At 44.1% G+C, this 23,108-nt stretch overlaps 1 protein-coding gene and 1 long non-coding RNA gene across 16 annotated transcripts in view; both read right to left on the reverse strand.

Annotated features, from left to right (window-relative positions):
* KCNMA1 (potassium calcium-activated channel subfamily M alpha 1) overlaps positions 1-23,108 on the reverse strand; it is a 774,726-nt gene that overhangs the window by 384,284 nt on the left and 367,334 nt on the right. For all 15 annotated transcript variants that reach the window (XM_070782104.1, XM_070782103.1, XM_070782107.1 and 12 more), the window contains exon 3: positions 7,860-7,921. In XM_070782104.1, coding sequence (XP_070638205.1) covers positions 7,860-7,921 — 62 coding nt within the window. The remainder of the gene's footprint in view (positions 1-7,859; positions 7,922-23,108) is intronic.
* LOC139180393 (uncharacterized) lies at positions 353-7,853 on the reverse strand. Its single transcript, XR_011564652.1, has 2 exons — positions 6,448-7,853; positions 353-6,342 (listed from the first exon to the last, which is right to left on the reverse strand). It is a non-coding gene; the product is annotated as an uncharacterized lncRNA (long non-coding RNA).

Genomic DNA, 23,108 nt, shown 5'->3' on the forward strand with positions numbered 1-23,108 from the left:
GCAGAGGTCACATCTCCATTCCTGTCTGCAGCCCATAAACCCCATGATGAAGCTGTACCAGTCAACACCACACCTCAGAACAACCATGGTTGTGTTAAGCATGTGTTCTGCCCCTGTATTTGGATCAAACTGTTCTGAACTCTAATCTTTCCCTCCAGCTGGCTTTCACACTGATCTCTCAGCAGTTGCTGAATGCATGCCTGGCTGCGACTTTAGGTAAAGGACCAGAGCTGGGCAATGGGGAGACGATCCAGCCCTCTGGTGGTATAAACACACCCTAGTTGCAGAAGACATAAATAACTAACTGGGTCTGAAAGGGAATGCATCTTCTTCATTTGCCCTAAAACAATTATTCTTTCCTTTCCTTTTTTTTTTTAAAGCCAGAGGCCTAAAGGAGGGTCAGATAATCTGAGGTTTTCTTTTAAATTCTAGAGAGTAGTGAAAAGAGAAGAAATACTTCATTCTAATTTTGGAGAGTAGAGTACATATGGATTTATAGACACAGTTATGAGATAGTGTTTTCACAGAGGAAACAAATGAGCAGTGGGGCAAAATGTACTCAAAAGTTATGTGTAACAAATTCCAAACAGGCCAGACCAATGCATTCAGCCCTGTCAACCTCCCACAACAGAGTTGGACTCTAACCTCCTTTCTGAAACAGTACACACAAGCACAGAAAGAAAAGGCAGGATCTTAAATTTAAGAAACTCAACGCCTCATGCCAATGGGAATGAAATAAACTAATCCCAAGCACCCAGCTGGCTGGGTTTGCTCTTTTCCACCTGGGATTATCTCTGTTCTTTTCCACATCCCTAACATTTCCCCCAAGATAACAGCCTGAAAGTCCAGAATTGTGTAAAAAGTCATTATCGCTTCTGCTATTCACTGGATAACACTGTCACATCTTTATCTTTTATTTAGTAACCAAAAGATCAAGTAGAAAAGGGCCTGGCCTGGGAGGGAAGGACTTTGACTTCTGGCTCTAGTTCTATCTGCGGTTGGTGAGGCGACCATAAGAAGGTCACGTAGCTCTCAGTCAGTAGGAGAGGATGCTGAGGCACAGAGAACAGTGAACTCCATTCCGGGTAAACTCTACTGGGTGAACTCTGAAGCCTTGGCAAGTTGCAGCATTTTACTCTAAAGCTGTCTTTTGCAGCAAACCTGGAAGGTCTAGCTCCATCTTCCTTCCCACTCCTAACAGCCCTTGATTTTTGCCTCAGGAAATGCTGAAGATAAGCAGTTCCCTTGACGTTTCTAGCTGCTATTGCCTGTGGTACCTCTGCATCTCCTACACAGTGAGTAGCAAGCGAGAAAGCCTAGACCCTTGTACAGTGTGGAAGATGGAAGGAACAAGGTCGCTTACCCTCTCAGCATATTCTCCACCTGTCTTCTCTACCAGGCTTACAGCCCACTGATATACAAAGGGCAATTTGCAAAAACCATGTCCGAGAATTGAGGGTTGCTCTTCAAGGTTAAATTGCGAACAAGGACAGGACTTCCCTTTGGGAGTTATTTACAGCCTCTTTGCCCCTAAGGCGTCTCCTTTCCCCCAGCCCTCTTTTTGTGGGCTGGCCCCCTCCACCATCTGACATGCCATTCTTTCAACAGCTGCTGGCTCTCCTGTTGTGTTCCCTTCACAGATGTGCAGTGCTGTTCTGAACATCCTGCCCTTGAACTTTCCCTACCCATAATTTTCCAAACCAAAGCCTGGCAATAAAAATGTCAGTGAGGGATGGAGAAAATTGGGGGGAGTATTTAAAAAGGAAAAGGGAAAAATAGGGAGATGCTTCACACACACAGGGATCTGTGCTGACTTCCTCCACAAAGGTTTAAATGCATGTCACGATGTCTTGAAAAGGGCATGAAGGTGGGGAGCTGGAGCCAATTTCTCAGAACGTTACCTAGAAGGACCAGGTTCCATAAAGGAGCTGGGTCCAGAATAAATGGTGAGCTTCCTTTGCGGTGCCACAGGCTGCCCAGCTGCTCCTGCTGTGGGGACGGGGGGTGTGCTACTGGCGACAAGGAAAGTAGCATTCGTGCTCCTTTACAGGTTCCAGCGTACTGTTCTGGGAGTAACGTACATTGTCCTCACAGTTCTCCCGGGTGTCCGCTCGAGGTCAACACCTGTGTGTGGGATGGGCAATAACAAGCCCAGAGCTGGAGGCTAGATATCTTACACGGTTTCAAAGACCTACACAGAAACCTACTTGGAATCAAATTTTCCTAAAGTCCACCGGTTTGATGTACACATAATGCTCTAACGAACTCTGACGCAGAACTGTAACAGATTAACTCTATCCTGAAACCCTCTAAAGAGATAAAAGAAACTAATGGGGAAGCAGAGCCTCTCTGGTTATCTCCTCTTAACCTGCCAAATAACAGGCTCAGAGACCTAGGTAAGGATGGGAGGGCAAAGGGGGTTTCCACCAGGAAAGAATTCAATTAGTGGGACAGGCCTTTAAGAAACAATCAGCTTTCCTTGTTCTTTGCTAACTTGATCTTATTCCATCACAAAATGCTGCCTCTTGACTGAAAGAGAAGACATTCTTTTTTGAGCCATAGTTTAGAATGAATCAAGGCTCAAACACACATCAGACAGTACATGGTCCAAACACCCCATGTCCCAGTAAGAAAGCTCACAGGACCCTTGTAAGCATGGCTGCCTTGCAGACTTGGCCCCAAAGGTGCGGAATGGGGAGATGGAAAATGAAACAAGAAACAAGACAGATGAGGTGGCAGGACGAGGCTATGTGAACTCTCCTGTAACATCTACTGAACCCACGCAGACACTTCCACGTCTGGAATTTTACTCCTTGACTTGCAAGTGAGGTGACTTTAGATGTGTGGATTCAAATCCTAGCTCCAGGATTTACTAGCTACGTGGTTTTGGGCAAAATACTGCAGTTTCATCTGTAAAGTGGAATAGGTCACAGCCCCACCCTATCAAGTTGTCAGGACAATTCAATGAGACTGCACATATAATTAATTTTGAAGGGCTTAGCGCCTTACCTCAGCACACAGCACAGGATCAGTGAATGTTCCTCCGCCCTCTCTCTCCTTTTAAGGAGAATTTCTAGGCAAAGGGATTAGAGGCCTGGCTGTGTAAAGATTCAGGTAGGGAGGTAAAATGGGAGAGTAACTAGCCAGTTCTACTAAAGCTCTGGGTATCCCCATTACATCAATGATGCCCGTGCTATTTTTAGAGACTATGAAAACAGTCTGGTCAATAACCATACCTAACCATAAGCAATTTGACCATGTGGAAAATATTCATCATGATCACAATGAAGTTGTCTCGAATGAATGAACTGAATATAAAGTGAATGAATTGGGGGAAGGCTGTTTTCACATCGTAACACCACTGTTTTCCTGGAATCTGGCCCTTGGATCAGACGCTCTCCAAAACGTGGGCTGCCATCCCCACCCCCCGCCGCCCAATGTCCACAACCCTCCGGAACAGCACTTCTGACACCAGAAGCAGAGAGCAAAGACCGATGAAATCAGCAGGTGCCCCTCACTGTGCACCAGCCACTCTGGAACAGATAAAGTCATTAAGGAAATTTTTAACAATGCATAACCTTTCAGCCTTACTCTGCTCACAGCAGGTAGCCTGCCTTTTTAGAGACGCAAGCCAGCAATGAAGTCACCAGTGAGCAGGACTTGACCTTCATTTTCAGCGTGTGCAACGTTAAATATTCATAATCCACCTAACTGCAACGCAAGAACTAGTGGAGTTTAAACACGAATCGCAGGAATAAATATCTTCACACAGGTTGAGTCATCTCTCCAAGAATGCCCTTGGAAAAAAGGCAAATACCCAGGCCCCTGAGTCTCAGCCTCAGTTCCCTTGGAATTCTAGAAGCAGCAGGAACGTATACATTATGCAATCCGTGGATCCTGCCCTCACACTGACATCTTTGGGTCTTTTTTTTTAGAGAAGAATTACTGTTTCCACGTCAAAGGGAGGAACTAGAGAGGGATGGGACCAGCAACAGTAACATTATCACCCATGGGATATCCAGGGGCACTTTTCACTACATTGTACAATTTTTTAAAAAAATCTTTGCTTCACAGATGATCAGAGTGTGTAGGAGTAAAAGGGATGTGGGTATGGAGAGACATCAGAATTAGGAGCTGAAGCGCCTTAAATCAGGTGCCTTTTAAAAAATGAAAGTCGTTAACAGAGTCAATCCTAAGAGTGCTCATCACAAGGAAGAAAAATGGTTTTTCTTTAATTTTGTATCTATATGAGATAATGGGTGTTCACTGAACTTACTGGGGTAACTGTTTTATGACGTACATTAAGTCAAATCTTTACGCTGTACACCTTAACTTACACGGGGCTGTGTATCAATCATATCTCAATAAAACTAGGAGGAGAAAAAGAAGGAAAAGGAAATGGAGTTCTCTGGGACAGTATCTGCCTCGTGTGGCCATTTAACGTTTTGGGGGGAGGTGGGATTACTGTGTGCGGTGGGCTTAATGCTTCTCTGTCCATCCAATCATTGGGTGGAACGTCTCCCTCTGCTTGGGTGGTTTCTTAAGAGACTGCTGCTGGGGTAATGAAACCTGTTAACATGGTTTCATGTAATTCTCTTTGGCTTTCCAGACCAGGAGCTCTGAGCACAATCTGTCTCAAGCAGATAGTAATCACTTGAGGCTGCACAAGTGGTTCTTCTGTGGTGACCACCCTAAGAAAATTAAACCCAGAGAAGGGCTTCCCAAACCCCTGAATGAAAAAGACCTGTGTGGGGATCCATCTTGGCTTAACAATGGAAAAGGAAAGAAGTGTAGCAGTCGTCTTTGGAAATGACTTACTCACTGCCTCTTGATGGTGAAATAAGCTTTGAAAGGTTAAGAAGATCATAAACCCACCAATGACGACATTTATCTGAACTGCCTGTTTATTCATACCACCTGCACTGACTGTCCTGCCTTGACACCGAGTCAGCCACAATGACCAATGGAGCCTGTTTTCTATATTAACGTGTATTTCTTGCGTGATTTAAAGGGCCAGGTGCAGAGAGCCACACATCTTGAACTTGAGCACCCCCCAACATTTTGGTTAAAACTCACTCAGACAAGCCATTTCATGGACCATTCATTGTCTCCCCAATTAGGTTCACACAAGGGAAAGCCTATGCATTGTCTTCCATTTACTCGAAGGGTATAAATACTATAACTGAAATTCATCTGAAGAATACGAGGCACTTTTTTCCAGGGTGATGATTTAGCGTAACTTCCAAGAGATGCTTAAAGCTCTCTTTCCAAGATGCCCAGATGGCCAGGCAAACCACGAGTGTGTAAAACTGGTGACAGTTTTGAATGAAAGGGATGCACTTTAAGAATTTATATTCTGCTTTCTTACTCGCTTCTCATTTGCATCTTATATGTGGATAGAACTTTTTATCTTGCTTACTATGCTTAATTATAATTTGTCTAATGGACTTTCTTTTTATTCTTGGGAATGAATCTGTGGCTTATCATGGAGGTTACCTTATTGCTTCTGCTTTAATTCGTCTCCCTACTCACAGGGAGCATCTTTGCTGACTTTCCCCAGGAAAAGAGTAGACCCTTAGTATCGACTGTACTGATGAGGTCACCCATAGACAGACTCCTGAGGTTTGACTTCAGAACCCAATGCAGTAATTCCAATGAAAAGTAGAAAGGGCTACACAAATAAACATAAGATCGTCTTATAAACAAAGCCTCGCTATGCCAACCACACAGTTTAGTGACAGAAGAAAGACTGACGTTAGGATGAGGCTAAAATAGTCCCCAGGGAGAGTGAGGACAGTCTTGGTTCTAAGATTCTTGGCACTTTTGCTTGGAAAAACTGAGCACAGAACCAGAAGTCTATCCATGGAATAGACTCTTTGCAAGTCCATGAAGGAAACCAGAACCAGAGATGGTTCCCAGGGCTGGCTTTCCCAGGCTCAGCAGAATCACAGCCAAATCCAAAGGACACTGAGGTGGTGCAGGGGGCATCCAGGAAAGAGGGCTCTGCCTTGGGGAATTCTATTCCCTTCCAGCCTCTCACTTGGAGCTGAGAACAGTACACCGGAGAGAGCCAAAGACCACTCCCCAGTGGACGCTGTGAAAAAGGACACGAGTCAAACCCATTTTACAAGAGCATTTTATTTCTGAGAAACACAGAGGAGCCAAAAAGGAGCGACAAGGAAAGAAGGCGCCAAGGTCCTTCTGACCGATCACCCCATTCACTTCCACGTGAGGGTTTGCCTATCTGGGGCTCACAGACTACATGCCTGTAACTGCTTCCTGAGCCCTGCATGGAAGCCGACACAGGGTGTGCTCCAAGACTTTTGAGAACACTCCTCAGCCCTGGGGGAGAAAACGGAGAAATAAGACAAGCGGCTCTAGAAGATATTCGGTTCAATTCAAATATGATCCAGAATTATGAAGAGGAGATATTCAAATGAGGCTTACCTTCGATGACATGCCAGTTGGAGTTTTCCAAACTTAAAAAGCTCTTTTCTCTCTTGGCCAGGAAGAGCTGACGGAAAAGTGCATGGAATCTCAATCCTGGAGAACATTTTAAGAGTCCACCTGTGGTGGGCGGGGGCAGTCCAGCCTTGTGCATGTGGATGGGCTGAAGGACCGCTGATACTCTAGGTATGGCCAATTCCCAGAGACAGGTGATGAGAGGAGATGTTTTCTTTATCTTCCCTGACATGATTTTGGCTCAGCACCCAAATGCACAAAATCCTTTGGCTGGTGACCAGTAACTCTGAGAAATTCAGAGTTTAGGCATGCATGAAATTACTACCATCCTGAGCCACAGGAAAAGAACACTAAGCTCAGAATTCAGGCACACCAGGCTTTGAGCCAAAAGGGACACCAAGCAGGTTTCCTCAGATCAAACTCTAGCACCGCCGCGTTCTAGGCTGAGAGTTCAGGGAATCAAAAACACTCTCACGGTGGACAATGCAAAGAGCCTAAGGCCACCGTCAGGTGTCAGGTTCATGTCCCCACAGAAGGGAGTCAAACCAGCTCAGCTCCAGTTTCCCAGATGCTGTCAATTTCAAGCCTGTGACAGATCAGTTGCAACAAATGATGTACAAGTGGGAGTGGGGGCGACACCTGCGGGAACCAGGGCAGAACTGGCCACCACTGAGCAGCTTTGCTCAGCGCCCTCTTCTGCCTCAAACAAAACCTTTTCTGTGTGTGACACAGACAGACCCCACCCAGAGCACCAGTCCCCTCAGCTGGCACCCCCGGCGTCTGCATGAGTGTCCACTCTAGGAATTCTCAGATAGCCGTGGGCCTCCACTCTGGGAGTTATCACAAACTCCTCTGTCCCATCTCCTTACCTTCATGAGTCAAGAAGCACCAGCCAGCGATGCTTCAGTTGACTATTCAACTGCCAGTGCAAAGGATAGCATCATGCTTTCTAAGTTGACCTCCAATAAGAGCAAAGCATTGGCAACCCTAATAAGAAAAGGATTCTAAACTGCCATGGCAAGCATGGCTCACACCCTCATCAGTTGGACACCATGACCCTCTCAGAGGTTGCAAATTCACATCAGAGACCTCTTGACTTCTTTCTACCTTCAGCGCAAATACCACACCAGGAAACAGCTATTTTAAAAGCAGTAACAGCCAGCAAAAAAGTTTGATGACCCCAGATTCCTCTCTCACCCTCCTAGGACAGTATAATCAAAGTAGTCTTTCTCATGAGAGCTTGCTTTCCGATTCAGAAAATTAACACAGACAGCCCTGCCTTCCTCCAAAAGTCTCCCACACTCAAGGAGGCTCTTGCAAAGGCTGGTGTTAAAGATCAATGTAAAAGTTTGTGATTGTTTTAGAAAAGAGGGCAAGAAAACATACTGAATACTCACTTTGACGAATCTATGAAGTATATTACAAGTGCACCAATGCTGAGAGCAAAGACTAAGACAACCTGCAAAAGAAGAGAAAAACGCCGTCACTTAAGAGCTGAACGCTGGGATGCTTACTTATTTATTTTGTGGAACACCCACCTGCGGCCTGGAAACATGGTGCTATCAGGGGCCTGCTTGGCAGTGTCGTCCCCTTGCTGCACCCACAGACCCCCCCTTTCTGTTGGCTCCTCACATCACAGTGGACAGCAACCTCACTGCTGGCCAACAGAGGTCAGGGCAGACTTCTGTATCCCCTGGCACCAGGTTTTATCTGGCCCTGTTATCTCAGAGTCTGACTTCTCCACAGCTGAAGTCAACAGACCTCAGTGGGAAAAGAGCAGGTAAAAACAACTGCAGTGATACAATTTTTCCTATTATATGTAACCTAGGCCCTAAAAGAACTCAAAGTTAGGGATATCAACTTTTAACAGCTTTGCTGAGATAATTTACATACCATAAACACTCCCATTTTAAGTGTACAATTCAATAACTTTGAGTAAATTTACCAAGTTGTGCAGCCAGTATTTCATCTACTTTCAAAACATTTTCAACAGCCCAGTAAGATCCCTCATGTCCAGTACCTGTTCCTACCCCCAATCCTAAGTGAAGTGAAAGTGTTAGTCACTTAGTCGTGTCTGACTCTGCAACCCCATGGTTTGTCCACAGAATTCATTAGGCAAGAATACTACAGTGGGTTGTCATTCCTTTCTCCAGGGGATCTTCCCAACTCAGGGGTCAAACACGGGTCTCCTGCATTGCAGGCAGATTCCTTATCATCTGAGCTACCAGGGAAGCCCAATCCCTAACAAACAATAATTTACTAACAAAAAATAATAATAATAATTTACTAACTTACTTTCAGTTTCTATACAAGAAATTTTAATCAAAAAGCACAAACTTGGTGTCCGTACAAATGTCCATACATGCGTGCTCGTATGCATGCATATCTATATTCACTGCCTGTGCGTGTGTGTGTGTGTGTGTGAGTGTGTGTGCACGAGCGTGTGGTTATACGACTTCTCAAGTATTCTGGAGATAGTTTAAGTGCAGGAAGCCAACTTAGGTAATATGATCGGCCAGGTATATGACAACCCTTGTTCTTCTTTATACTCTTCACTCAAAATTAATCACCACGGATACAAAAGACGGTTTTGGCATCTCCTTCAAAGAATACCTGTCATGCTAAAGTCTATCAAATGAAAATGTAGCAGATGAGGCTGATGCTTCTGTCCTCACTCAACGTTCCAATTTATTTATTCTTTCATAAAGGAGACTAGGAGTGCAACTAAAAGGATGTACAAAAATAAAAAAGATGCCAAGAGCCAACAATGAAGTTCGAGAACAAAAAATAAACACCATCACATACAATGCCTGAGGCGGGGGTGGGGGGTGGGGAGTGAAATAAGTGCCTGGCAGGTGTGCCAGTATCCTAAAGGGACTGCGGGGTGAAGGGTGTCAGGAGGTGTCGGCCTCCTCAGCCTGCCTGCAAATTGACATCCCTGCAGCATCAGCAGGTGGATGGATGTGCATCTGGATGTACATGATGATGAAACATAATTGAGTCATGTGTATGTGTGTGTGCACGCATGCACGTGTCAAACAGGCTGACAGAAACTGAACTCTGCATACATATTCACTTGAAACATAATAAAATTTTGTGGAGCTATGTCCATTCATTCCATGGATGGTGGGCTACAAAGCAGACAACTGACAGTTGAAACAACCAGACATTATAAAAGGAGTACGTACTTTCATAGCATCTGACGAATTCTCCTTATGAAAGGAAGCATTAAAATAATACACTACTGGCGCTCACTTTATTCTTCCATTTTGTTTTCAAAACTAAAACAGGCTCCAGTTGAATTGAAGGAAACTCCTGCTGTGTCTGTCAGTAATTACCCGTGGCCCAGGGCTAATCCCCCTGCCCCTTCCCTCCGCCCCGCCCCTGCCAACAGACTCACTTCAGTCCCCTCACACATTCATTCATTAATTTCTTGCACAGTTATACATAAAAACAAACAAAAACATCAACGGGCCTCTGCTCTTCCCTCTATTATCTGAATGAGGCAGCAAATCAAATAGCTTAAGATTAATTTTGATTTGTGCTGCTATTTCAGAGACATAAGCAGTTAGTTCCGGGCCCTGACCTCATTCTCATAATGCAGCAAAGAGAAGGGGCGTGGCCACGTCAGAGCGGAAGGCCCTCCTCTTCATTCATAAACAGTTGACGCAAGATTAATTTCTATCAATTTGGCTGTGCTTGTGTGTGCGCGCGCATGCACACCTCTGAGTGCAGAGCTTTTGTCAGAGTGGCTGTCCAGGCCTAGGCCATTAAAGCTGGAGAGAGATTGAGGGGAAAGGATGGAAGAGGAGGAGAGGAAGGAAAGAGGAAAGAAAAAGGAAAGGATAAAATTCTCGCAAGTCGTTATCTACATCATTCTGAAATAAGCTCAGTATCTAAGCTATCCTGCAATGGTGATGACTTCCCAGCATCAGGGCAGAGGAGGTGGGGACAAAGTAGCTGACACTAATGCATCCCAGATACCCCAGCTTGGCCTCTGTGATGTGGAAAATGTGTAGCTTATTTAAGCAAATCAGCCAGTGACTGGAGGGGAGCACTCTTCCTAGCCTCTTCATATGCAAACTCAAGTATCAGCATTGCTGTTAGGATCAGGGAGAGAGGAAAATTCAGGAGGAAAAGGACTCAAAAGCTCCCAGGAGCTGAAGATTCTGAGAAGTGGACTTATTCCTGGGTCCACATGTTCAGCAGGAAGGCTTTAAGGCTTTCTCTCAATGAGGTTCTGGGTGTCCAAACTGTCCCACCACCCCCACCCTGCACCCACCTGCCTCCAGACTTAAAGTGATCAATGGGGGGAGATTGCCTCTCTGATCTCTCTGATCAATTGCCTCTATTGAGGCAACCAAGCATGCAATTTTCAAACTTGCTAAGTGGCCCTTTGTCAGGCTTGATTACACTGTCATCCCAGATCCAGGTGCTGCAGAAAAGGAATCAACCCTTTGGATTTGGCCATGAAAACAGGAACCCAACAGAGATGAATCTTCTAGGGCTAGTTCTCTCTCGCATCTTTCATTGTCTGAGATCCCTACTCTAAATATGAAAAAATTCAGTCCAACTACACAAAATGACTAGATTTTAGCCTAAGTGGTAATGGTTATGTTAGAGAGTACACCCAAATATTCATCTAAGTATTTATTTCACATTTGCTACACATAAGGCCTTAGGAAAAATGAAAGAAGCCCACTTAGAGTCACAAAATATGCTCTTTTTCTGGAGTAACACTTAAACTGGTGAATCCTAGGCTACTATGCACGTCAAGAAGCAACAGTCAGAACTGGACATGGAACAACAGACTGATTCCAAATAGGAAAAGGAGTACGTCAAGGCTGTATATTGTCACCCTGCTTATTTAACTTATATGCCGAGAACATCAAGAGAAACGCTGGGCTAGAGGAAGCACAAGCTAGAATCAAGATTGCCGAGATAAATACCAATAACCTCAGATATGCAGGTGATACCACCCTTATGGCAGAAAGTGAAGAAGAACTAAAGAGCCTCTTGATGAAAGTGAAAGAGGAGAGTGAAAAAGTTGGCTTAAAGCTCAACATTCAGAAAACTAAGATCATGGCATCCAGTCCTATCACTTCATGGCAAATAGATGGGGAAAGAGTAGAAACAGTGTCAGACTTTATTTTTTGGGCTCCAAAATCACTGCAGATGGTGATTGCAGCCATGAAATTAAAAGATACTTGCTCCTTGGAAGGAAATTTATGACCAACCTAGACCGCATATTAAAAAGCAGAGACATTACTTTGTCAACAAAGGTCCGCCTAGTCAAGGCTATGGTTTTTCCAGTAGTCATATATGGATGTGAGAGTTGGACTATAAAGAAAGCTGATTGCCAAAGAATTGATGTTTTTGAACTGTGTGTTGGAGAAGACTCTTGAGAGTCCCTTGGACTGCAAGGAGATCCAACCAGTCCATCTTAAAGGAGACCAGTCCTATATGTTCATTGGAAGGACTGATGCTGAAGCTGAAACTCCAAACCTCTGGCCACCTCATGTGAAGAGGTGACTCATTTGAAAAGACCCTGATGCTGGGAAAGATTGAGGGCAGGAGGAGAAGGGGACGACAGAGGATGAGATGGTTGGATGGCATAACCAACTCGACGGACATGGGTTTGGGTAGACTCCGGGAGTTGGTGATGGACAGGGAGGCCTGGTGTGCTGCGGTTCATGGGATCACAGAGTCGAACATGACTGAGTGACTGAACTGAACTGAACTGAGGCTACTATGCAATTAGTGCTCAACTGTATGGTATATGTAGAGTCAATACATAGTAAGATATTGAGTAGGTGGTACATACATAAATGGAGTAGCTAGGGAAGGGTGGAAACAGTAGGAGTTTTTGTCTCAATGGCCAATTCTTTCTCAAAGCTTCCCTTCTTCCGACATGTTATGGCTACTTTAATATCTCTTCAGTGATGAGGAGAGCCAATGGGAATTCCTCCATGAACTTCCATAGTTCCAGGGATCAGGGCCCTGCAGCCCAAGGGACATGGTAAGATGAGACCAAGAAAAGCACAAAAGTTGAGATCAGAAAACATTTGCCCTTCAGCAGCTGAGTCACAGAACACTCCTTACAGTGACCACGCACTTTACAAAGAACCATCCCAAACAAGAGTGTGTGGACACAGCTTGACACATGGGGTGACACGAGTTGTCCCTTTCAGCATAGCTTACGCCTGCCGCGAAAGCCTGATCCTCCTTCCTAACTTTTACAGTCTGCATTCACCAAATCACCTTGACTACCTTGCATAGTGCTAACTGCCGTGTTCTTAGGTTTACTGCAAACACCCATATGCTGTGTGGTGGTAGAGTCCTGAGTGATATTTACATAGCGCCAGATTCCTAAAAACAAAAGCAGTCTGATAAATGTCACTGGAACAATGGTGCCCGTGAGTCATCTGTTTTCAAAACTCCAAGATCAAATATGACGTGTGTTTGCACAGAAAAATGCTAGGAACATACACAAAGAGTGTCCTAAAAGAATGTCTGTCCCCTAACACCTGACACCGGAAGTCTGATGAGCCATGGGGAGCAAAGAGATGGAAGCCACGGCCATTTGACTTCCGTGGTGGAAATTCTAGCGGGCCCTGACGACCTTCCAAATGTCTCGGGAAGTTCAGAAAAATGCAAAGCAGTATGACAAAGCTCATGGAATATCCTCTCAGGTCACCGGAACTCCCTATGGAAAAGACAGACCCATGGGTGTGGTATGGAGGAGAATGAAGCTGGAAAGCTGGCTCTTCAGATACGTTGGGTGTTCTTGAACCTGGTTTTCAAGCTGTCGGGTTTAGGCCCAAAAGCTTTGAATCCACACCCGAGGCTACACAGGCCTTCAGACACGGATTTGGAGCAGAGGTTCACGAAGGTGGCTGCCACTCCAATCTGATCACCGGAGGAGCTTTCCTTAAAACAGAGATGCCCTCACCTCACCGAGGGAACAGAGGGTTGATAGCTGAGGGGAGGAGGAAGCTGGGTATCTCTATTTTTAACAAGCTCCTTCAGTGAATCTGATGTGTGGCCAAGAATGGGAGTCATTGAATTAAACCCATTAGGGAAAACCACTTAGCTCAAGTCAGAGATTAATTTACAAATGTCCCCTTAACAATTGGCCCATTAGAACATTTGTATGAGGCCTGCAGGCTTTGAGAATCATGCAAGGAGTACTCTAAAAAGTACAGAGAGGAGAATGCATTAATTCTCTTCTGAGCAGATTTTACACATTCTGCTCAGCTCATGGCAGAACAAATGACCCTAATTAATGATTCTGCATGTCTGATAGGGGCCTAGCCAGCTACTGGCAGCAGCGACCCCTCAGAAAATGAACAATTTTAGATACAGGATCCCAAAGGCACATTACTTTTTTTTAATTATTGAGATATAATTTATACACAATAAAATTCACTGTATGTTAAAAAAAAAAAAAAAAAGACATAAGGACTTCCAAAGCCAAACAATCTGGGGACGGTTTGTTTATGAGGATAACATCATTCTAGCATCCAAATTATAATGTTTGGTCTGGCAAATTTAACAACCCTACAATCAACCTTTATTGAACTCCTCTACGGAAGGCCCAGAGGGAGAGAGAGGGATACAGAAAACCGAAATTGCTAAGTCAGGCCTGATCTTTGCCCTCAAGGATCACGGAATCCAGAAGTTTAAATTACTCAGGAGTCCTTGTGAATTTTGTAAATGCTACACGTATAAGTAGACCCTTCTGCAATGTCCAGGGGAGGGAGGGTGGCTAGAAGTAACACCACTGCCAACTCCCACAGTGAAAGGGGAAGAAGGGAGCGGGAAGCCAATGAGGATTCCTGATGTTCCAGGCCCACTTGGCTGGCCCACGGAAGGACAGGCACCAGCTGCACTGGGTGTTTGGCACAGGACTCCAGTCAGGAGGCCTTCCTGGGTTCAAATCTCAACTCTGCCACAATATGCAACATACTCTTCAGCATATCATACAACGTCCCCGGGACTCAGCTTTCCAATCTGTGAAATGGTGGGATCGCAACAGGTGTATCCAGTGGGGACCTTGATAGGTTACTCTAGATGGTGAAAGAATGAAAAACATTTGGCTTGAAAAGGCAGAGCTCTTTTATGCCAACTGTACAGCGTGTGACACTGATCTGTGTCAGAGAGGCTTGCTTCCTTCAAAAAACCACAAGCGAGGACTCCACGGACACCCAGGTTCAGAGTCTGCATTTCCAGTAGCACAGTTAGTTGTCCCTGTAGCTTTTCCTACCACAAAGCAAAAGTCCTAGAGCCAGGCTCCGCCATCCCCTGGCTCCGCCACCTCCTGGCTCTGCCATCCCCTGGCTCTGCCACCTCCTGGCTCTGCCACCTCCGTGCCTCAAGCCTGCCATTGCTACCGGGCACTGCGTGGTGGTTTGCCACAGCCCCTTTGCTCCTGCCTCTGTGATTCTCTAGAAACTCATCTCTGCCAGTTTTCCCCCAAGAAGCTCACACCTTGAGTCTCAACGTTTTCTCAAGGGAAAGGGGGACAGATTTCTTTTTCTTCACTATCTGGCAAGATTAGTAGTATGGTTTTCTCATCCCTGAACTATTAGTGGTTCTCAGTAGGAGAAGACATCATCTTGCTACCAAAAAAGGTATTTTTGTTATCCTAAATAACAAAAGATTTGTAAAGTACAAAAGCAATATTTTGACAGTGCCAGTTAAACAGCTGAAGAGCCCCCTAAGTTTCCAACCTAACATTCTGGCACATTACATTAGACTTCGGGAAGTGCTTACACAAAAATGCCATAAATGGATTCACTGGAAACCAAGACTCCAAACAATGGCTGAAGTATAGACGTAGTCAAGATCAAAGAAAGGAAGGAGAAAAAGGAAGTTTTCAGGAGCTGGTACTTAGAATTACAGCATTAAAATAAAATACATGGGACTTCCAGATAAGAGTAAAACTGTGATTTATTCAAATGTAAGGAAGCCTAGTAAAAACACCTGTGATTTTTGTGGGGATTCAAAGCTGGTGTCTCAAAAAATGCAATATGTAAAGTGTAGAATGAACTGGATTTTCAGGACACATAATATAAAATTCCAAAGGCCTCCCTCAATTACTGCAAATGACTTCCACAGCTTTTGGTATGAAGAAAAGCATCCTTGGCACAGCTTAGAAGACCCTGAAAACTGACCATTTTCCTCCTCTCTGGCTTTATCTCATACGCTTTCCCTTTCTAAACTCCAATGAATGGAAATTTGAGTTCGTATTCACACACGCACACACACCCCAACCACAGGGTCTTTGCACAAGTGCTCTCCTCCTCCTGGAAGACGTACTTCCGCGCAGACCATTCATCCTTCAGATCTCAACTGCACTGCCACTTCCCTGCTCACGTAAGGGGAGAAGGTCTCCATGAGTACAGTCCGTACCTGGTGGCACTTATCACGGGGGCAATTTGAAATTTTATGTTTCTTTGTGTAATCATTTGATTAACTCCTCTTTCCTCTGCGTCACTTCAGTCGTGTCCGACCCTGTGCAGCCCATACACGGCAGCCCACCAGGCTCCCCCATCCCTGGGATTCTCCAGGCAAGAACACTGGAGTGGGTTGCCATTTCATTCTCCAATGCATGAAAGTGAAAAGTGAAAGTGAAGTCGCTCAGTCGTGTCCAACTCTTTGCGACCCCATGGACTGCAGCCTACCAGGCTCCTCCATCCATGAGATTTTCCAGGCAAGAGTACTGGAGTGGGGTGCCATTTACTTCTCTACCTCTCTCCCCTGCTGGTGCTGCTGCTAAGTCGCTTCAGTCGTGTCCGACTCTGCACGACCCCATAGACGGCAGCCCGCCAGGCTCCCCCGTCCCTGGGATTCTCCAGGCAAGAACACTGGAGTGGGTTGCCATTTCCTTCTCCAATGCATGAAAGTGAAAAGTGAAAGTGAAGTCACTCAGTCATGTCCGACTCTTAGTGACCCCATGGACTTCAGCCCACCAGGCTCCTCCATTCATAGGGTTTTCCAGGCAAGAGTACTGGAGTGGGGTGCCATTGCCTTCTCCGGCCTCTCTCCTCTACTGGAATGCAAATTCTATGAAGACAGGGTCCATATCCATTTGTACTCATCACTAAATTTCCAGGAGCTAGCAAAGTGTCTCAACCAACATTTGTTAAATAAAGAAGCACATGGAGTAAAGACTGAAGAATGAGCTGGAGACTGGGTGCAGTGAAAGCAAAAGAAAACCAGAAGATATGAACCCTCATCACTGGGACTTCAGAATTTAAATCCCTCCCTGCAATGGCAGGGTGTAGGAGCCTTGCTGAAGTGGAGTGGGCCTGAACAGCATTGCAATGAGGACGATCAGGATCTGGGATGCCCAGGAGTCAGCTATGACATTCAAGTGCACAGACTGGAAGGTGATGACCAGCGGGACCTGGAGGTAGGTAGATAACAGCAGCAGAGAGTAGATAGAATGAGGATTTAGTCAGATGGCCGGGACCTCAAGAGAAAAGGTTTTGAATAGCATGGAAGAGGCTATGGAGGACTACAGTGTCCAGTGATCCTTGGGCTATAAAGAAACAAGCCACCTCCACACAGAAAAGCGGGGGAAAGTACAACTCCTGTGAAAACCAGTTTGTTAGGAGTGTTACATGAAGAGGCTAAGAATTTAGATTAAGGCAAGGATTAGGAATGTGTAGGAACAAAGGGTAGCCCATGTCCTGAGGAGGTGTGATACGGAATAATATAAATGTACAAATGGTGTTAGTCACTCAGTCATGTCCGACTCCTTGTGAACCCATGGACCGTAGGCCACCAGGCTCCTCTGTCCATGGAATTCTCCAGCAAGAATAGTGCAGTAGGTTACCATTTCCTTCTCCAGGGATCTTTCCAAGCCAGGGATCGAACATGGCTTTCCCACACTACAGGCAGACTCTTTACCCACTGAGCCACCAGGGGAGCCCTGTACGTGAATATATGTGGATATACTGGGTTCTAAAAATCACTGTGGACAGTGACTGCAGCCACATGAAATTAAAAGACATCTACTCCTTGGGAAAAAAGCAACGACAAACCTAGACAGAATATTAAAAAGCAGAGACATTACTTTGCCGACAGAGGTCCACATAGTCAGAGCCACTGGTTTTTCCAGTAGTCATGTCTGGATGTGAGAGTTGAACCATAAAAAAGTCTGAGTACCGAAGAATTGATACATTTAAACTGTGGTGCTGGAGAAGATTTTTGAGAGTCTCTTGGACAGCAAGGAGATCAAACCAGTCAATCCTAAAGGAAATCAACCTTGAATATTCACTGGAGGAACTGATGCTGAAGCTCCCATACTTTGGCCACAGATGCAAAGAGCCGACTCATTGGAAAAGACCCTGATGCTGGGAAAGATCGAATGCAGGAGGAGAAGAGGGTGACAGAAAATGAGATGATTGGATAGCATCAGTGATCACTGGACATGAGTTTGAGCAAATTCCAGGAGATAGTGAAAGACAGGGAAGACTAGCATGCTGCAGTCCATGGAATCGCAAAGAGTCAGACACAACTTAGTAAATGAACAATGACAACAAAAATGTACGCATACACAAACACACATAAACAAATTGCAAAGAATACAGAAACAAAGGGATAGTCCACAGATGAGTCACAAATGCTGGATCTCTACCAATATTTATTAAGCAACTACATTCCCAGCAACGTGTGTCTGTCCATTTTCAAATTAGGTAGTAATTTCAAAATGACTGTACATACAGAGAAGCCCTAGAAAATAATAGGGCTCCTTCTCAATGTAAGCTAAGAACACACTTATTATAAACTATGTGTCTGCTGGAAAACAGACAAATTAAGTACAACAGTGGGTTTTCTAGAGAGGGTGGAGGAGAAATTGATTAATATAGTAGATATAGAGGGGCTGGGTTCTCCTTGGTTTGCTGTGCTGTTCAAAGAAGAATCTGGGATGTAAGTGATAAGTCAGTTGCCTCCTCTCTGCTCCTCTGAGGATCCATGTTGGGTGCCAGTTCTGTGAACTTAAGTGTCCTCAGTTGCCACAGGAGGATCATCTGTCTTATATCCTGGATTTCACTGACCATGCCCATCTCATTCTGTGCAACTTAAAAATACAGAAGAGTTCAATGTGTTCCTCTAAGGTCTAAATTTATTACAATTGAAACAAGAAACTGAAATAAAGGAAAGCAATAGTAACAATAAGACAGAAAAATTTCCCTAAACTGTCTCCTTCCTGAGAGTTGAGGTTTAATGACATTAAAATCTTAGGTCATTGCATCATAAAATTCAAAAGGTTGATTTCTGCATATTTTTACCAATGGCATTAAAACTGATGTCTTGACAAACAAGACAAAAATCTTCCATTCAAGGCCTAAAGTTGGAAAGAGCTTTCCTGTCTAATTATTGAAAAATCCAAGGGAAAACCTTCCATCTGCTGGTGGAGTTTCCAATTTTGCAGCTAATGAGCTTTTAAAAAAATTGTTTGGCTTAAAAGCATGAGAGTTTGGCCAATTGGACTGTTAATTTAATTAGGTTTACAGGATGAGAAAACTTCTGGGGCGCTAGCAGGTCACCAGTTGCCACTTATTGTATGGCCATCATGTGAAGAGCTAACTCATTGGAAAAGACTCTGATGCTGGGAGGGATTGGGGGCAGGAGGAGAAGGGGACGACAGAGGATGAGATGGCTGGATGGCATCACTGACTCCATGGACGTGAGTCTGGGTGAACTCCGGGAGTTGGTGATGGACAGGGAGGCCTGGCGTGCTGCGATTCATGGGGTCGAAAAGAGTCGGACATAACTGAGCAACTGAACTGAACTTGCCCAACTTTTCAAATGTTGCCAGTTCTTATGGTATATTAAAGGCAAAAATAGAAATGAAAGCAGGGACTCTAACAGATACCTGTACACTCAAGTTCATAGCAGACAAAAAGGCAGAAGCATGCAAGTGTCCACTGACAGATGAATGGATAAACATATGGGATCTATACACACAAGGAAGTGTCATTCAGTCTTAGAGAGGGAGGAGATTCTAGGGGACTTCCCTGCTGGTCCAGTGCTCAAGATTCCATGCTTCCAATGCAGGAGGCATGGGTTTGATTCCTGGTCAGGCAAATAAAATCCCACATGCTGTGCAGCACAACCAAACTTTTTTTAAAAAAGAAAGCAAATTCTAGCACATGTTACAACCTGGACGACAATTGAGGACATTCTGCTAAGTGAAAAAAGCCAACACAGAAGGACAAATACTGCATGATTCCACTTATCTGAGGTCCCTAGAATAGTCAGATTCATAGAGACAGAAATGGGATGACACTTGCCAGGACCTGGAGGGGGGTAGGGATGGATATATGTGGTTTAGTGTGTATAGAATTTCTGTTTGTTCTTCTGTAAAGGGCTGAATAGTCAATATTTTAGGTCAGCAGGCTACTTGGTCTCTATTACAACTACTCAAGTCTGATACTATAGTGCAAACAGCAACAGAGACAGCACATAAATAAATGGGAATGGCTATTGCCAACAAAATTTTACTCATAAAACCAGGGGAAAAAAAGAATTTGTTTGTGTCAATGAAAAAGAAATTGACAATGAAAATGGTTGTAAACACTGCTAATGTACTTAAGCCACAGAACGGTAATGGCTAAAATAATATATCTTATTTTATATGTATTAAACAAAAAAATGGAAGAAAATTTCAGAGAACTTGCAAGTGGAATCCAGCAGTATATTTATATTTCAAATCTCAAATTTAATCACCTTCTCAGGGGGATACAAATATCTCTCCTTTCAATAGCAGTGGCTATCTCCAAGAAACTTGTATTCCATACATGAGATTCTTTTCTCTCTGGGATGTTTGATCCTATCCCTTAGTTAATTCAAATTTCTCCTTTAGATTCCAGAATCTCTCCCCATTTAGCCGCAGAGACCTTATATGGGTCCCTACCTTCCCCTTCTCCTCCCATCCTCATCTTTAACTGATACACAAAGTGGGCTATGACTTTCTTAGGAATCAGGGGCTGACTGTTGAACCCATTCCAGAGATTCTAATTCTAGGATCTGAGGAGTTGAGAATTTGTATCTTTAAAGATTCAGGTGAGGACTTCCTTGGTAGTTAAGACTTCCTTCCAGTAGTTAAGACTGCCTTCCAGTGCAGCTGGTGCAAGTTTGATCCCTAGTCGGGGAGTTAAGATCCCATATGTCTCATGGCCAAAAAACCAAAACACAAAACAGAAGCAATATTGTAAAAAACTCAATAAAGATAAAAAAAAAAAAAAAAAAAAGACCCAAGTGATGCTGAGGCTCTCAGTTTAACATATGTTGAGAATATTTTGACCCTATTTTGAGAATCCCTGCTTTTAAATCCTGATAAAATAAAAGTTTTCCTTTTCAGGACATTCTTTCTTTTTGAATATGGATGTAAAAACACCTTAAATTAATTATTTTAGGTACGTACTATTTGCACAAAATTCCCTTAAAATATCTATAACAACATACTTCAAAGACTTCCGGAAGGAAAAATAAATGGCTAGAACTCTATCTTGAAACATTATTCAAAATCATTTTCACACTCTAGTTCAATGAACTACACAATGCCAGAAAGATATTGTTGTTGTTTTTAAATTAAGTTGACATATCTTGCCCCATAGAAAGCTACCTCATGAATTTAAATATAATGTCACTGCTGCTAATAAGAAGACTGAGTGCCAAATAACTGATGCTTTTGAACTGTGGTGCTGGAGAAGACTCTTAAGAGAGTCCTTTGGACAACAAGGAGATCAAACCAGTCAACCCTAAAGGAAATCAACTCTTAATATTCACTGGAAGGACTGATGCTGAAGCTCCAATAGTTTGGCCATCAGAATGCGAAGGGCCAACTCACTGGAAAAGACCTTGATGCTGGGAAGATTGAAGGCAACAGGAGAAGGGGGTGACAGAGAACAAGATGGTTGGATGGCATCACTGAATCAATGGACATGAGTTTGAGCAAACTCTCGGAGATGGTGAAGGATAGGGAAGCATGGCATGCTGCAGTTCATGGGGTTGCAGAGTTGGACACGATTTAGTGACTGAAGAACAACAACTGCTAATAAAATGATTAAAACCCTCATTTCCAATATATAGGCTTAGCTATCTGAAGTCCTAGTTCCACACAGGAGTACAGATTTGTAAAGGCTGAGGAGACTTGGTTTCCAAAGATAGTACCAAATGGAAGACGGGAGCTCATCAATAAATGATATCCTTTATTGTTCAGAAGAAATAGTACGAAAGAATAGCTGCCCTCATAGCCTCTAAAAACAAAGGGACCAAAGGCTGTGGTTCTGTGCATTTTCTCCCTGGAAGTGTCTAAGATAGAGGGAGGCCAGAACAATACCTTCTGTTTGGGCCCCACCCCTGCAAGAACCTTCTGGCAGTCATTTGGCTGCCCTATCTTCATTAGAAGGCAGGTCTGCTTTGCACCATCTCTCCAACAGCAGTCACTGTATCATCTTGAGTAGCTATTCTAGATTTTGTTGTGAATACTATTCAATAACACAGGATGGTTGAATGTTTTTAAGCCTTGTTTCTTTTTCCTTTTCTTTTTTGCTTATTTCTACTACTGAAAAATCAAGCCCCTCAGATGCACGTGGAGTGACAACTTGTAGTCTTTCTTCCAAAAGTATCTTCCTCTGCTGCTCTGTTGAGGGGGCCTCCGAAGGAGCCTGGGGAGATGTTAAGCATTTTTTCCTATTCTGTACTAATCACTAGTTTTCTTCTCAGCCTCCCAAATACAATTTCCCTGAGGGTATAAAGTGTGCTGTTCACATCTGAGTCCTCACCATTCCCTTATTTATTCCACAAACACGTAATGAGTACAGTAAATCCTTACTGCTGCAGAGCAAGCTTTGAGCAATGCCTGGACACACAGCAGAAAATAAAAATGGGCCCTGCCCTCATGTAACTCATTGGCAGGGTCAACCAACGGTCACATGAATGAGTAAAAACTGTACATGCTAAGAAGGGCGCTAAAGAGGAGGAGAGATGAGCTTTGTTGACTGTGGTGTCCATGAAGATGTCCCCAAAGAAGAAGGATGAGAAAGAATTAACTAGAGTAAGATGAGCATTTCACACACAGAAAACAGCACACCCAAAGGTTCTGAGCAACCATCCTATTTGTTTGCTGAGTGAATGGAGGGACCAAGATGGTGTTACTCACTCGGCATGACAGCTCGAGGTGAGGGCAGAGGAAGCACTGACTGCACGGAGCTGAATGAAGACCCACCGTCCTCAAGAAGAAAGAGGATAACTCCATTCTGAAGGCGGACAAACTGAGGCATGGGGAGCTTAAAGGTCTTGTGCAATAGGCACAGCTTTATTGAAGCGTCATTGACAAAATTATATATATTTAAGGTGTACAACATAATACTTTGATATATGTGTACACAGTCAAAATGATTACCTCAGTCAAACTAACACATCTATCCCCTCAGTTACCATTTTCTTGTGTGTGTGGTGAGAACACTGAAGACCTACTCCCTCAGCAAATTTCAAATATGCAATACAGCATTATTATCTATAGTCTACACGCTATACAGTGTCTCAAGAAGCTATTCATCTTATAAGTGAAAGCTGTACTCTTAGACCAACATCTCCCCCAGCCCCTAAAAACCATCATTCTACTC

Source organism: Bos indicus, chromosome 28 (genome assembly GCF_029378745.1).
Source record: "Bos indicus isolate NIAB-ARS_2022 breed Sahiwal x Tharparkar chromosome 28, NIAB-ARS_B.indTharparkar_mat_pri_1.0, whole genome shotgun sequence".
Lineage (NCBI taxonomy): Eukaryota > Metazoa > Chordata > Mammalia > Artiodactyla > Bovidae > Bos > Bos indicus.